Source organism: Pteronotus mesoamericanus, unplaced genomic scaffold (genome assembly GCF_021234165.1).
Source record: "Pteronotus mesoamericanus isolate MK-2021 breed Mesoamerican mustached bat unplaced genomic scaffold, CSHL_Meso_final contig_90, whole genome shotgun sequence".
NCBI lineage: Eukaryota > Metazoa > Chordata > Mammalia > Chiroptera > Mormoopidae > Pteronotus > Pteronotus mesoamericanus.
Window position 1 is genome coordinate 18,719,198 of NW_026555277.1, and position 13,593 is coordinate 18,732,790.

A 13,593-nucleotide genomic window follows, 5' to 3' on the forward strand; every position below is an offset into this window, starting at 1 on the left:
GAAATATTTGTTCAAACAGATATCCATGCAGTATTACCTTAACCAATTGATAAGGAAAGAAACAGAGTTCAATTCCACTGACCTGAACTAACCCCACTGACCCACCAACTCCAAGGTTTTACTTCCTCATCAGCTATGATAAAATATCACAAAAAACAGCAACACAATCAGAAGACTCAAATATGAAATATGACCATGGTGGTGTCCCAAAATTTAAATGCATATTTTAATTTAGATAGTCTATAAAAATATGGAATACTAAGACTCATCAAAAGTATGTCATTTAATAATTCCTTATTCTTGTATTAAAGTAACTATCCAATCGTTTAATGTTTTTAAGGGCTCTATTCTTTTGCAATGATCCAGAGAACATTCTAGATATGAAGGTTAAACACAATGTGTTCAGAACAGAATGTAAGGTCTGCCAAGTTAGCAACTTGCATGACACACTCTCAACCTTTGCTATAAAGATATATATTACATGCACTTTTGCTATAATTTATACATAATGTATGTCACATGCATATTTTCTGTCGCACATCTCTTAATCTGCCCCCCACATTCAATATGCATATACACATGTATATATGCGTGCAGGGAAACAAAGGTAAGCATGATCAGATGTCCCTTACAGTAGTTTGCTAGAGAGATTATACCTATGCTGTTCCTTGTTTGGCTGGCTGAGGTACAAAAGGTAAATAAAGATTTATGGGCTATCTTGTTATATGTATCATGTCTTTCAACTAGAACTTTGTCTTACTCTTACATTCTTTTCAATGTCTGGAACTGTGAGATACTAGGCATATGTTAGTAGAAAATGAAATGTCCAAACGCATGTAGTACCTGGGTTCATATCCTAAACCCACTAGTTAACAGCTGAGAGATCAAGTCCTTAAATGCCCTGAGCTTCAGCATCTTCATCAATAAAACGTGTTAAGACATCAGCATACTCATATAGAGATATCCCCCTAGATTGTACTTGCTCATTAACTGATAAACTTGCCTCAGAAAAGGTCTGGAGTTCCTGCCAACCATTACTTTTACAGACTTGCCTGCTTTACAGCTCTACAGACAGGTGTTTGAGAATATAAGAAATTAAAATAGAAATAGGAAAGCTTTTTAGTCCATTTTGCTAATTAATGTGTCAGAGCTCATAAAGAAGAAGTCATCAGCTTTCTTTAGTACTGCATCATCTGAAAGAGCTGGGTCAGCAAAGATCTTGCAGACAGTCAATACGTATTAAAACAGCTCCCAGCAGTAAATCAAAACAACAAAAAATGAAGACACAGTAAAAAAATAAAATTTATAAGTCCTTTCTGTCTGAATGCTGAGGAGCATGAAACTATTGGTTTAGGTGTCAATTCAGTAAGCATAAAAAAGAAATGATGCCTTTTCAGATATATAATATGGGTCTGTACAGTCAAAATTAACACATATTTTTTTAAAGCTATGCCAAATTTAATGTTATTTTCTCTGGATTCTAATGTTCCCTTGTAATATTTAATATAAATTAATATTTATTGGTTTATTATTTAAAATATATTTCATTGTTTAAAATAAAATTTAAAATATGTATTTTAAAATATATATTGGTTTTACTGTTTAAAATATATAAAATATATCTTGTTTAAAATATATAATATAAAATTTACATAAAATATATAATATAAAAATTGTATACATATAATATATACACAATATATATTTGAATATATATATATATATTCAAAGCCTACATTGCTAGGGTTTGAATTTTGTTAGAATTCAATTAGTGAAATAGCTAGGGAAAGAGGTAAAAGACACCTTAATGGTTTTTCAACGCTCTCTGAAACTTGTGATTTTTCTTTAAAAAAACAAATGAAAGGCAAAAATTTGCTTCCAACTTCTCTGGGTAGGTCTCTCCATTCCATAGACACAAATACCTCTCGCACATGGATGAGCACCCTGCACAATTACAAGAAAGAGAACATCCTGCCATCTTCGATGCCAAGGTATGGATGTAATGTGCCGCCAGGGAAAGGAAGCGCCTGAGGTAGGGCATTAGAGGAATCTTGAGAATACTTGAATTGATTTCAGAAGGGGTGAGGGAACACTACTTCTGCGGCCAAAAATGTTGGAAAGATTATCTTACCTGAGCCTTTGATTTGATCTGAGCTCAGAGGAATCAGCCATTTAAAGATTAAGATTAAGCCAAGGAAAGGATGCCAAAAATATTGTCACAAATTTGGGAGGTATCCAAGCCAGACCAACAGATGGAAATTGGCATGAAATGGCTCTCTACCCACTAAGTAGCTGACGCAGAAGAAATTTTAATTCAGATGAATTTATTAAAATCTTGCATATCATCCCAAATAAGAGGATGGATGATAGATTTAGGTCAGCATATACTATTTAATTTAACTTCCTGATGGTCTTGGATCGTATGAAAATTGTCCACATTCCTACAATTAAAAATAGACAGAGGGAGATATTTTTTCTTCTCAGCAAAAGAGAAATCACTTTTTCTTTTTAAACCTAAATATTCTGGAGAAAGGATCTGGAGAAGGGAAAGGTGATAAAGAAGTCAAATGATTCCTTTTGATGTTGGTGAGACAAGTATGATCATGTAACATTATACATTATAATTCAAATTGGTAACTAGCTGAGTACTCCCAGGCTGTAGCAGATTGAGACTAAAGTTATATATTAGGTTGGTTTTTTAAATGATTTTGTATCTAAGAGGGGTTGCCAGAATTAAAGGACCCTTGATCCTCTTTCACCACCTCCACCAACACCTAATGAGACATTGCCTGACAAAAATGCCAAACACAGAAGTGGGGGGGGTGCCTTTTATAAGGCAGGTGAATTCTTGAGGATCATTATAATTCAAGACTAACCTTCCAAAGGTCAAATATAGACCATGGGGAGAGGGTATTTTCTTGAGTATATAAACTTACAATGTTAGTAGCATATTTTTCCTTAATGTTGCTTTGTATTTTTCTTAGAACTGCTAGTAAGGTTTTACAGAGTGCTTTCAATTTAACTCTAGAGTATATAATTTTAGGGAATTGTTTAGTGCTCTTCACTGTGTTTTATCATATGCTGCTTTTGCTCCAAAGTTATCAACTTTCTGGTTGTTTTTTAGCATTTGCGTCAGTTCCACAGACGGCCAATTAAAACCTTAAATGATGCTGTGATAGGATATAAAAGTACTTAAAAATATAAGGATAGTGAATATTGTAGTGGCAGTTACAATATAACCCAAAATCTTCTTTAAAACATCTGAGGTACATAAACAGTATGGCTCATGTAAGTAATAGGAAGACTGTAAGTACAATTTCTATCAATCAGTTAAAGCCACCATATGGAGCTTACAGTGAATCTACCTAACAGCTTTAAAATTATGCTATTTTGACACTTTTATTTAGAAGACTATTATAAATTTTGCACTTAGAGTAATTCTTTATTAATATTTTCAAATCATACTATATAAAAACATATCATTCAATCTTACCTAAAATAATACAGCAATATGAAAAGGCGGACAATAACTTTTAGTTACTGGCTAATAGTAATTTGTTTGGGAATTAAAGAATATTAAAATAAAATTTGATTTCTTGGACAGAGCCAGAAAGTTTATCATTGCCACCTTTTCAAAAACCAAATGGATAAACATTCTTAAACGCTGCTTTCACTTTTTACCTTGAAGCCTATGCCAGTACATAGGCTTTAATGCTCAGGTATTAAAATGGAAGAGAACTAACTGCAAGCAGTACCATCCATTTATGATGAAAAAAATAGAGACCATCCTTGGGGTTCCTTAATCATGAGAACTTCCTTCTCAGACTCCTAAAAATATTTCCAGTCGCAGAGAATTTAAGGGACGAGGATGATGGGAACAAGCAGCATGCAGCAATCTATCCCTCCCACAGAAATCTTCTTTTACCATGATCCAACCTCTCAGGCTCTTTACTAGGATGAGCAAAAAAAGGAAAAAAAAAAATCTAAGCGTTGTGAACCAGCCCTTCCCTGCTGTTATCACTAGAGAATCGGTAGAAAGGATAAAAGAGGAAAATCATAATTTTGCCCTGGAACATGATGGAGGTAATGAGGCATCAAGGCCACTTACTGCTGAAAACATAATTGGCACATAAGCGCAGGAGATGCTTGGTGGTAGGAAAGAGTTCTTTGTTTCAGAAACAGAGGGATGTCAACAAATTATAACTGCTCTGTGGTCTGGAGTGGTAATTCTAAGAGTAAAATGGATATTTCTCCCCCAAATAATGCACCCCTAGAGAACAGTGATTACTACAGTGTTTACTAGCCTGGTGGCTTTAATTGTTTTCACCTAATATGAATAAATGATGAGGGAAGTGCAAAGGAATAGAAAGCAGGCCCCTTGGTGATGAAGAAGCAGCTTGGATTGGAGACCTGAACGTTTCTTGCACATGAGAGAGAGAGCCAGTAAACTCTTGGAGGTCCTTGTGGACCTTCTAGAGAACCTCTAGGAAGCTCATTCATGAGTCTAAAGAAAGATAATACAGTCACCTTCGGTACAGTCCCCTTTGACGTCAGGTAAAAAGACTTCTCTTTTGGAGAGAAAAGATGAGCAAATGTTCTTATTCTGGAAGTTTTTGTCCAATCACTTTAATGTAAAAGTCATCATGGGAAAAATTTTCAAGCTTTCTTGGGGTTCCTTTATAATTCTTTTGTTGTTCTAAGTGTTCTGCTGACATATGGGTTTAAGATTTTTGGTTTTAGAATCATTTTTTTGGACACCTTTATTCTTCCCTCTCAAATATTTTGAGTCAGCATACATTATGCCACTATACACAGAGCCAAGCAATAATTCATCTTCGGTGGAAGTCAGAGACAACTCATGTATTAATTAGCAAGCTTTTCAGTGACTAGTGGATGGAAATAGGTTCCAACTGCTACTCAAACACAGCCAGTGATTTCCAGGAAGAAGAATATAAAGTCAGTTACAAGGAATTTCTTACCCAATTTCTGTCCAGCCAATGAATGGACTTTGCTTTCATCTGGCACTGAGGAGAAATAAAAGAGACAAGGATCAGTCTGCTTGTAAATCAGCCATTTTTTGAACTAAATTAATATCGATTTATAATAAGGTAAATCTTTTACTGGCAAAGATTTGAGAAAAAATTTCCCCAGCTTACCTGGGGCACCTCATTTCTATTGGTAGATATTTTATTTATTTATTTTTCTCTATTCTTGTTTTATTGTTTATTCTATTACAATTCTTTCCATTTTTTCCCCTTTTGCTCCCCTCTACCCAGCCCAACCCTCTCGCCTACAGTCAATCTCCTCTCCATTGTCCATGTCCACGAGTCATTCATACATGTTCTTTGGCTGATCCCTTCCCCTTCCTTCCACCATTTGCCCTTCCTCCTCCCTTCCTTCAACTATCATTGGTAGATATTTTAAATAGCTATTAGGAAATATATATTAGACTTATGTATTTAATTTTATTTTAATTTTCAATATTTTCAGTTTTTTTTAAACTAGGTTATTGTTTGCATGTTTCCAAAAGGAGAAACTAAATGCATGGGCCTAGAGATGTATAATATATAGTAAAAGATTTTGAACATAATTACAGTATATACATTCGATACTCAACTTCTGTATCTGATAAGCCTAGAGTAAAAGTGAACAGGCTTCTAATCCCCCTGAAAAAAATTTAAAATAGACAAAACATGAAACAAGAGGTTAGACATCAGGCAACAGAGAAGCGCGACTCCTGAGAGATGGAAAACAAGTGAGGCAAACCCTACAATCACTCCAGTTTACTGTATGGAGGGTTTCTAGACTGTGGTGCAGTGAGGGGGACATAGGCAGAGCCCAGTGTAATCCCGGCTCCAGGACATGCAGCTGGGTGTCCAGGGAAGCCAAGGCAGGGGGAGTCCTGAGGTCAGGGAACTGGAGAGGAGAGAGCTACACAGAATTCTTTCTGAGATCTGTAGAGCAGCCTCTCATGTATGTAGTTGAACACTGACGATCATGACCTGTAATGGCACAGAACCTCCTTGAAGTTAAAAGGGAAGAGTGTCCAAAGTTCACACGGGGCTGGGAATAGGCCCTCTTTCCAACAGCCAGAATGAAAAACTTCCTCATTCACAAACTTCAGTTAGAATATGAAGAGGAACCTTGCTTTAGGAGTGGGGGAAAATAACTCTAGATGAACCCAGTTCTAATGAAATAGATAAATTTTTAAAAGACACAAATTACCAAAGCTTAAACAGGAAGAAATAGAAAATCTGGATAGCCCTATAGGTTGTTTCTTTAATGAATTTTTAGTTCACACTTTTTCACAAGCAAGCTCTGGACAGATGGCTTCACTGGTGAATTCTATCTACCAGACATTTAAGGAAGAAATAATACCAACTTTATAGAAATTCTTTCAGGCGATTCAGAGGAAGGAATATATCTCAACCCATTCTATGAGGCTGGTATTACCCTGATATCAGGCAATAATATTACATGAAAGCTGTTAACCAGTTCTTGTCATGAATGCAGATGAAAAGTTCTTAACCCTTAAGCATCTCTGCATGGATTGCCACTTTAATATTCAACAACAGCTGGTCATGATTCACCACGGGCCATTGTTCATGTTTGTCTATACAACTCTGGTGCTCAAGGGTTGGAACAAGGTGAGGGGAGTTTCCCAACAAGAAGGACCTTTTCCATTTTCCCCACCACGAGATTGGTCTCAGAGTAACATGCCCCTCCTTCTTGTGCCTACCAGTCCCATTTCATTCACCCAGCCCCTACATATCGATCTTCCCAGCCCCACTTATCCCTCCTTTCCTAAGCAATTGCTTCATTTTCTAGATAAAAGCACTGCATGCCTGTAATTTTTCTGGTATAACTGCTTAAAAATATTGTTAGAGTTTTCTTTGTACATCCGGTTGGAGATGTCAGTTTGTATTTATTTGGCTCCAATTTGGGGGGCAATTTCTGTCTTTCCCAAGTCTAAAAAATGGTATAAACAGAAAAATATTGGAAAACAATCATAATGATTAAAAATACTAGTTGCTAATATTTGAGTACTTCTAATCGCAGGTTCTGTCCAATGCAATTGACATCTAATACATTTAATCCTCACAATGACCTGTAAAGACGGGTGTTGTTATTATCTTTTCTCTACAAAGAAACTGAGGCACACCTCTTAAGTAGGGGATAGGATCTAGAACTTCAACATGGCCTCTTACCCACTCTAATTGTGATGAGTCACAGAAGAGTTGCTATATTTTTTGAATCATCAGCAACACAAATTAAACACTTAACAGACATCTATGTGTCAGAAAGCCATTATCCTTTTTATCTGAATATATGTTATTAACAGAAACCTTATTTTGTTTAACATGTTTGGAAATCTACAATTCTAGTAGGTTCAAGCTAAAATACCCATTCCCATTTCACAGATGAAAAGCCATGGGTCTGATCCTGACATGGAAATTTATTAGCTGTATGCAATTTGATTTAACTTTCTGTGCTTCAATTTCATCATATATAAAATGAAGATAATATGGCTTCCTCCATAGGTTTGAAGTAAAAATTACATATGTAGTTTTATGCAAAGTACTTAGAAGATCATATAGTAAGTGCTTAAGCAATATTAGCTATCATTATTAAAACTAAATAGAAAAGCAGAATAACATGATCGTTAATAATGAGATAGATGTGGGTTGAATCCCAGGTTTACTGGGCAAGTTACAAAGCTCTTTTTAACCTTAGTTTCCTCACATGAAAAATGAAATAAAAGCACTACACAGGGAATTGTGGGAATAAAATGAAAAATATGTACAAAAGCACTTAGCACAATGCCAGCTACGTATTTCTCAATCAACAAAAACTTTTGAGAAATGGAAACTGTGAGAGGATGGTAAAGGTTATAAATTTAGTAATGGTGGTGGTCTCTGTGATTTAACTTGGCTTGGATTCTAAAGGAATATAGGGATGGAACTGAGAGCGTACTATGCTTCCGGCCAGGCACTAGGTACTTTGAATTAGCTCATGGATAATCCAACACCCACAGCAGCTTTTACTTCCCAGTTTACCTGGTTCCCAGTTCATTGTGTAGAGGAAGAAAACAAAGAAAACATAATACTCACAGTATATGGTGTTATTACGTACAGTTATTCTGAGAAGATGGATTCATAGAAGGGCAGAATTTTGTTGTTTTGTTTTTGCCTGTATTTTTTTTTAACAGACATGTTATCTCATTAAATCTAAGCCAATTTAAGTACTGCAAATTTCCCAGTCATATTAGGTTAAGCATGGTACTTTCTTAATTTTTTGGCTGCATACCATGTATTATTTTTAGTAGGAGTACTTATCATTATTTTAGTTGGCAATTTGAAATTCTTTACAACACTAACATAAGCTATTTTTAAATACAGTGGAGAAACTCCAAATGAGTGATAGGCATAAAAATTAAGGGTCTCTCACCAAAATATTCACTGACACAGATATCTATCTTTAGGACAGAAGATAAATGAATAAACATAATAGAAAAGAAGAGAACTGTAATGACTTAATTAATAGAATACATTTTATTTAAAAGGTTAAATTGGGAACAATCATCTTTTATGCACATACTTAGTGCTGAGAAACGATTTAAATAACAGTAGCAAATGAGAAAATGAGGTAAAATTATACACACCATCACCACTTTTTTAAAATGACAAGTGTTATAATTAATACTCAACTTCTTTTATAACTCAGATTACCTTAGAGCTACTATAAAGTTATCTCTTGGGGCTAGAACTTAAATCTAGTCATTTAACTGCATAATATTTAGATAGCACAGTGACTGGAACAGCAGTAATATTATTATGAGGGTGTGTCATTTCAAACAAAGACCTTATTTATCAGAGATTGAAAAAATGAATGGGCTGGTTGCGGGAAAGGTCTTTCTTCCAAAATGGTAAGGTACCAAAAGCATCAAGTAAGAGAGTGTTGATGGAGTAAGAGCCAAAAATTTCTTCTAGTTCTGATGACAGGTTCCTTTTTATTTCTTCCTTTTTAAATTTTCTTCACCTATATAATACCTTTCTTATCCTTCAGTTTTACCCAAGGGATGGCAATACTTACTCTTGATTACCTTAAAGGGATATTACAGCAATTGAAGAAATATCAGCAAAATTCTCAGTCCTTCTGAAGATGTGATTCAGACATTTTTATTGTAACTGTTATTAAATACCTAATACTTAAATACCATGAACTCGTCACTCTTGAGATATCTTTGGATTTATTTAGATAATGGAATTTCTAAGCTCATGTTTCCCCATATTCAACCCAACATTGATGAACACGACTTGATTTAATTACAGTAAGGTGCTTCATAAGATCATTCTTTGGTTTGGATGGTTGTTAATTTCATGGTCGATCCCCTGGTTCAGGAAGACTTGCTTGGAAAATACAGCAGCCTGCCTATGTTTCTAGTTACCTTGGTTATAGACCTTTGAGCTCATTAGAACTGCTCAAAAACAGTGGCGCTTTTTTCAAAAGCACGGATAAATACACATTGTCTTTTGAATTCAGCCACATTCACTGTATGGAAGAGAAACCATAAATAAAGAAAATATGGAGAGAAAATCTGTGAAAAAGATGGCACACTGAGAGCTTATTAACGGCAAACATTAAAGTGCATATAATACTTAAACATATTGGCTTCCCAGTAGGATACATTTATATTAATATAGTGATCACTTAAAGTGTTTTATTCCTTTGTCAAGCCTTCTTATGCACTTCAAATGCATTCTCACTAGGGCAAAATAATCCCCTTGCTTATTGATAGCATTTGATACGAATTCTGTAACATAAGTGACTATTAGGAACAGAACTTGCTTAATAAAAATTTGCAGAACAGTGGCAGATTTGGGGAGCTAATGGGACCCATATGCTCTTCTTAGGCTGACAGAAGATGGTATATTGCTATCACGCACAAATCTCTTCAGATAAAGATTGCCATCCGCTACACTTAACTCTTTTTGGGAATGCCAATCCTATGTCTCGAATGGGGAATATGCAAATGTGTTCAGATTCCCACTACTTCATATTCAGGTACTTTGATGTAAAGCAGCACTCTAAAATATGATGCAATGCTTGCCTTTTACATAGACAGCTCTATTTCATTTAAGTTATAATTTCCATATCTTTGACATAATAGAGACTGCAGTTTTGAAGGTGATGTTTGGCACAACACAAATATATGTTCTAATGAGGCCATAAATACTTCTCTTTGAGTTGCTTGCTAGGAAACTAAATATCAAATAATTCCTTAATGGTTAATGAACTGGTTTCCAGGACTTGTTCCTTCATAACTTGGAAAAATTTGATGTAGTTGCCAATATTAAGAATCCATGTTATTCTCTTTGAGCAGATCAATGTCTGTATCCCGGATTGATTTCTAGAATTTTTAAGGATGCCAAACCTGTTTCAAGTTGTAAATTAAGTTCCGTCTTTAGCAACCATGAACTACTACTGCTTAGATTTATAGTGTTTTTTTATATCGATGACTATTTGGCATACAGTTTCTCTTTAGGGAGACTTTTTGGGTATCAGCACTATGCATTTTTATGTGCTGAAAAATTCTTCCATTTCTTGAAAACAAAAAGGTAAAAAACATAAGCAAGTTTGCTTTTTTTTTCCCCCCCCTGAAAAAGGGGTTAGGGAATTACTATAAGATAATGATGCAAATATTTTTCTTGCTGCAAACTCTCTTAGCAAGCTTCCTCAAAGCTCCTTGCTGCTCCCTGGCTGTGTTGCTGTCTGACAATAAGGTAGATGGAACTCAGTAGGTGACATTTTCTTCTAATACTATAGCCAGGGTGCCATGGGACAAAAATGAGGACCAGCTCCCTCATTGTTACCCAACTATTCCTATGTTCACAACTTTTTCATCATTTCTATAAAATTCCTTTTCTTCATTAAGCTTGGGGGGCTTAAATCTAAAGTTAGAAAAGTCTAATACTTTTCATATGTTCTTATGCCATTGTCTTTATCTCATTAAGGAATAATGGGAAAATCAAGGCAATTCTTTATAAATTCACTAATTAATTTGTTTTGAATCCATTCAACAAAGATTATCTTTCTCAAAAGAATCAAACTGTGTGAGCTCTGAGTACCGCTCCCTTGATCTTTTGCAAAGGATTTTCCTGGCCTGAGTAGTCTCCTGACATGTGTGCTCTGTGTAATATTCAAGAGATTCTCTAAATGTTTCTGGAGTTTGCTGTCTCCGCGGTTCTTTATTTTTGGTACTGCACATTCCAACCACTTCGCTTTCCTTGGACTCTCAGCCCCATTGCCTCAACTCAGATATTTAAAAACGTGATATAAATCTTACAAGTCTCATGGTATGGTATTATTAATTTATCTGGAATAAGTTGCAAAATAATTACACTACTTAGTAGATTGAAACATCTTTGACCTTAAAACCACAGCTTCCTAAATCACAGAACCAATGGTCCTAAGATACCATGAATATCTCCCACCCAAAGTGAAATGGGGAGAACACTAAGCAAAGAATGTGATCAGTGACTAGGAACCATAGTCTTTGGAAGTCCCATTACCTGCTTCTCTCCTGCATAAGGATATCATGAAATGAAGGCTAATAGTAGTCAATTAAAAAAAAATTGGAATATAGGGCCACATAGAGAATGCAGCTGACCTAGTGAACTGAAAGGAAACCAAGTATAGGCTCTGGGCTCTTCCCCTGTTCTGATGGCACATATGCTATATTCATGGGCAACAGTCACAAGACTTGCTTCCGAGTCCTCCTAACTGGACCCAAGTCTTTTCTATTCCATGGCTGAACTTTGGAAATTGCTTCCAACTTGCTCTTGTCCTATCTCCCTCTCCCCAACTCTACTATATATCTAATTTACTCTACCTAGGTTAGCCTGTGCTAAATATCACTTTCATCATTTTTCTAATCTAACCAAAAGCCTTCACTAAATTTAACTGCCTAGAAAATAATACAGTCTCCGTAGCCTTATATTCAGGTTTCAACCATTGTTACTGCTCTCATTATGTTTTCCTCTATACTGAAATCATATAAAGTAATTCCTGGTTTTTTCCCAGTTGCCTTTTTACTCTTAGTTGGAAATGCCTCAAACCTCACAAGTATAAATACTATTCCTCCCCCTAGGCCCAGCTCCCCATTATAACCTCCTCTTTGTTGGCTATTCTCTTCATCTCTGTTTCCCCCAGAACACTTTAGCTTTGCATCTGAGCAAACATACTACTTTCTACTCTGCATTATGTTGATTGGTGTGCAACTTCGAAGACCAAAATTGTATTTTATTCATCTTTACATGGTAAATAATTACTGATTACAAAGGTCCTCAAAGATTAGTTGTGTAGAGTCTTTGTCTTTTTTTTGCATGACAACAAAAAGACTACGTGTGTGAGACCCCTCCTGGGAATCTTCTTTCTGTGAATTCTTGGGATCTACCAGGTTCAGACTATGAAAACTCCCACGTTTCCTAGACTCTTAATAAATATTTCTGTCATCAGCAAGAAACTGATACTGATTAAACCATAGGAAAAATAAGTGCTCAGGCTATCCTGTAAGTCACGTAACAAACAACCATTATTTTATATTAGCAAGTGAGACAACGCATTTCTAATTCCACTATTTAAAATGTATATTTCCACATAATGATTAATCTTTAAGAGGGAAAAGGAGAAAGGAAACTAAAACCTGTTACCAACTCACATATGTCATGCTAAATATTTTAACATGTGTTATCTAGCTTAATCTTTGCAAAAGCTTGGTGAGTTGGGCCTTACAATCTTCACTTTACAGAGCAGGTAACTGAGGCCCAGTGGGTTACCCCATAAAGTTAGCAAGTGGGACAGCAGGGATCTGGGGGTTCCTGACTTCCAATCACAAATTCCTTGAATGGTGTGAGTCTGAGAGGTAAGATTCTGCTAATGGCTTTATGATCAAAAACTATATACAGGGTCTGATGCAAATAATGCCTCTTTTTTATTATAAACCCTTTTATTACAAAATCATAAGCATGTAATTCTGTAATATAACTACCTCGCACTCAGGCACACCATACGACATTTTAGGTGAAATATTCAAATTAAAGCTGTAAATTATTACACCTATATTATGACCCTACCAACCCCCCTCAAGCAGTCGTTACTTCTGCTGGACCCTGTATTTCACTAGTCACCACTACTTGTTAGAACTTCCTAACCAACTATGGGAAAGAACACATGATGCCTCTTAAAAATGGTTGTTTATATACTCTCAGAAGTAAAAAATAGAGTTGTCATAAGTTGTTTGGAGCCTCATATACCTGAAAATTGTTACCAAGGAGAGGCATGGACTATTGTTCAGGTGTCATAGTAGTGGAAAAGGGAAAAAGACAGCATTAGCTTTTTTGGCAGCCAAACTGCACTATTGTTGGCTCATTAAGTATACAGTCAACTAAAATCCTGGAGTCCTCTTTATATTAACTCCTGTTAAGCCAGAACTTTGTCCAACAAATACCTGTGGAAAGCCAAAGCTGTGCCAGGCATCATGCTAGGCACGGGGATTACAGAAGAGAACATGACAGCTTTGAGCCCCGTACC

At 35.7% G+C, this 13,593-nt stretch overlaps 1 protein-coding gene across 1 annotated transcript in view; it reads right to left on the reverse strand.

The window, feature by feature from the left end:
• Positions 1 to 13,593, reverse strand: part of PARD3B (par-3 family cell polarity regulator beta) — a 943,196-nt gene that overhangs the window by 329,231 nt on the left and 600,372 nt on the right. Inside the window, exon 16 of the mRNA XM_054585774.1 lies at positions 4,980 to 5,024. Coding sequence (XP_054441749.1) covers positions 4,980 to 5,024 — 45 coding nt within the window. The remainder of the gene's footprint in view (positions 1 to 4,979; positions 5,025 to 13,593) is intronic.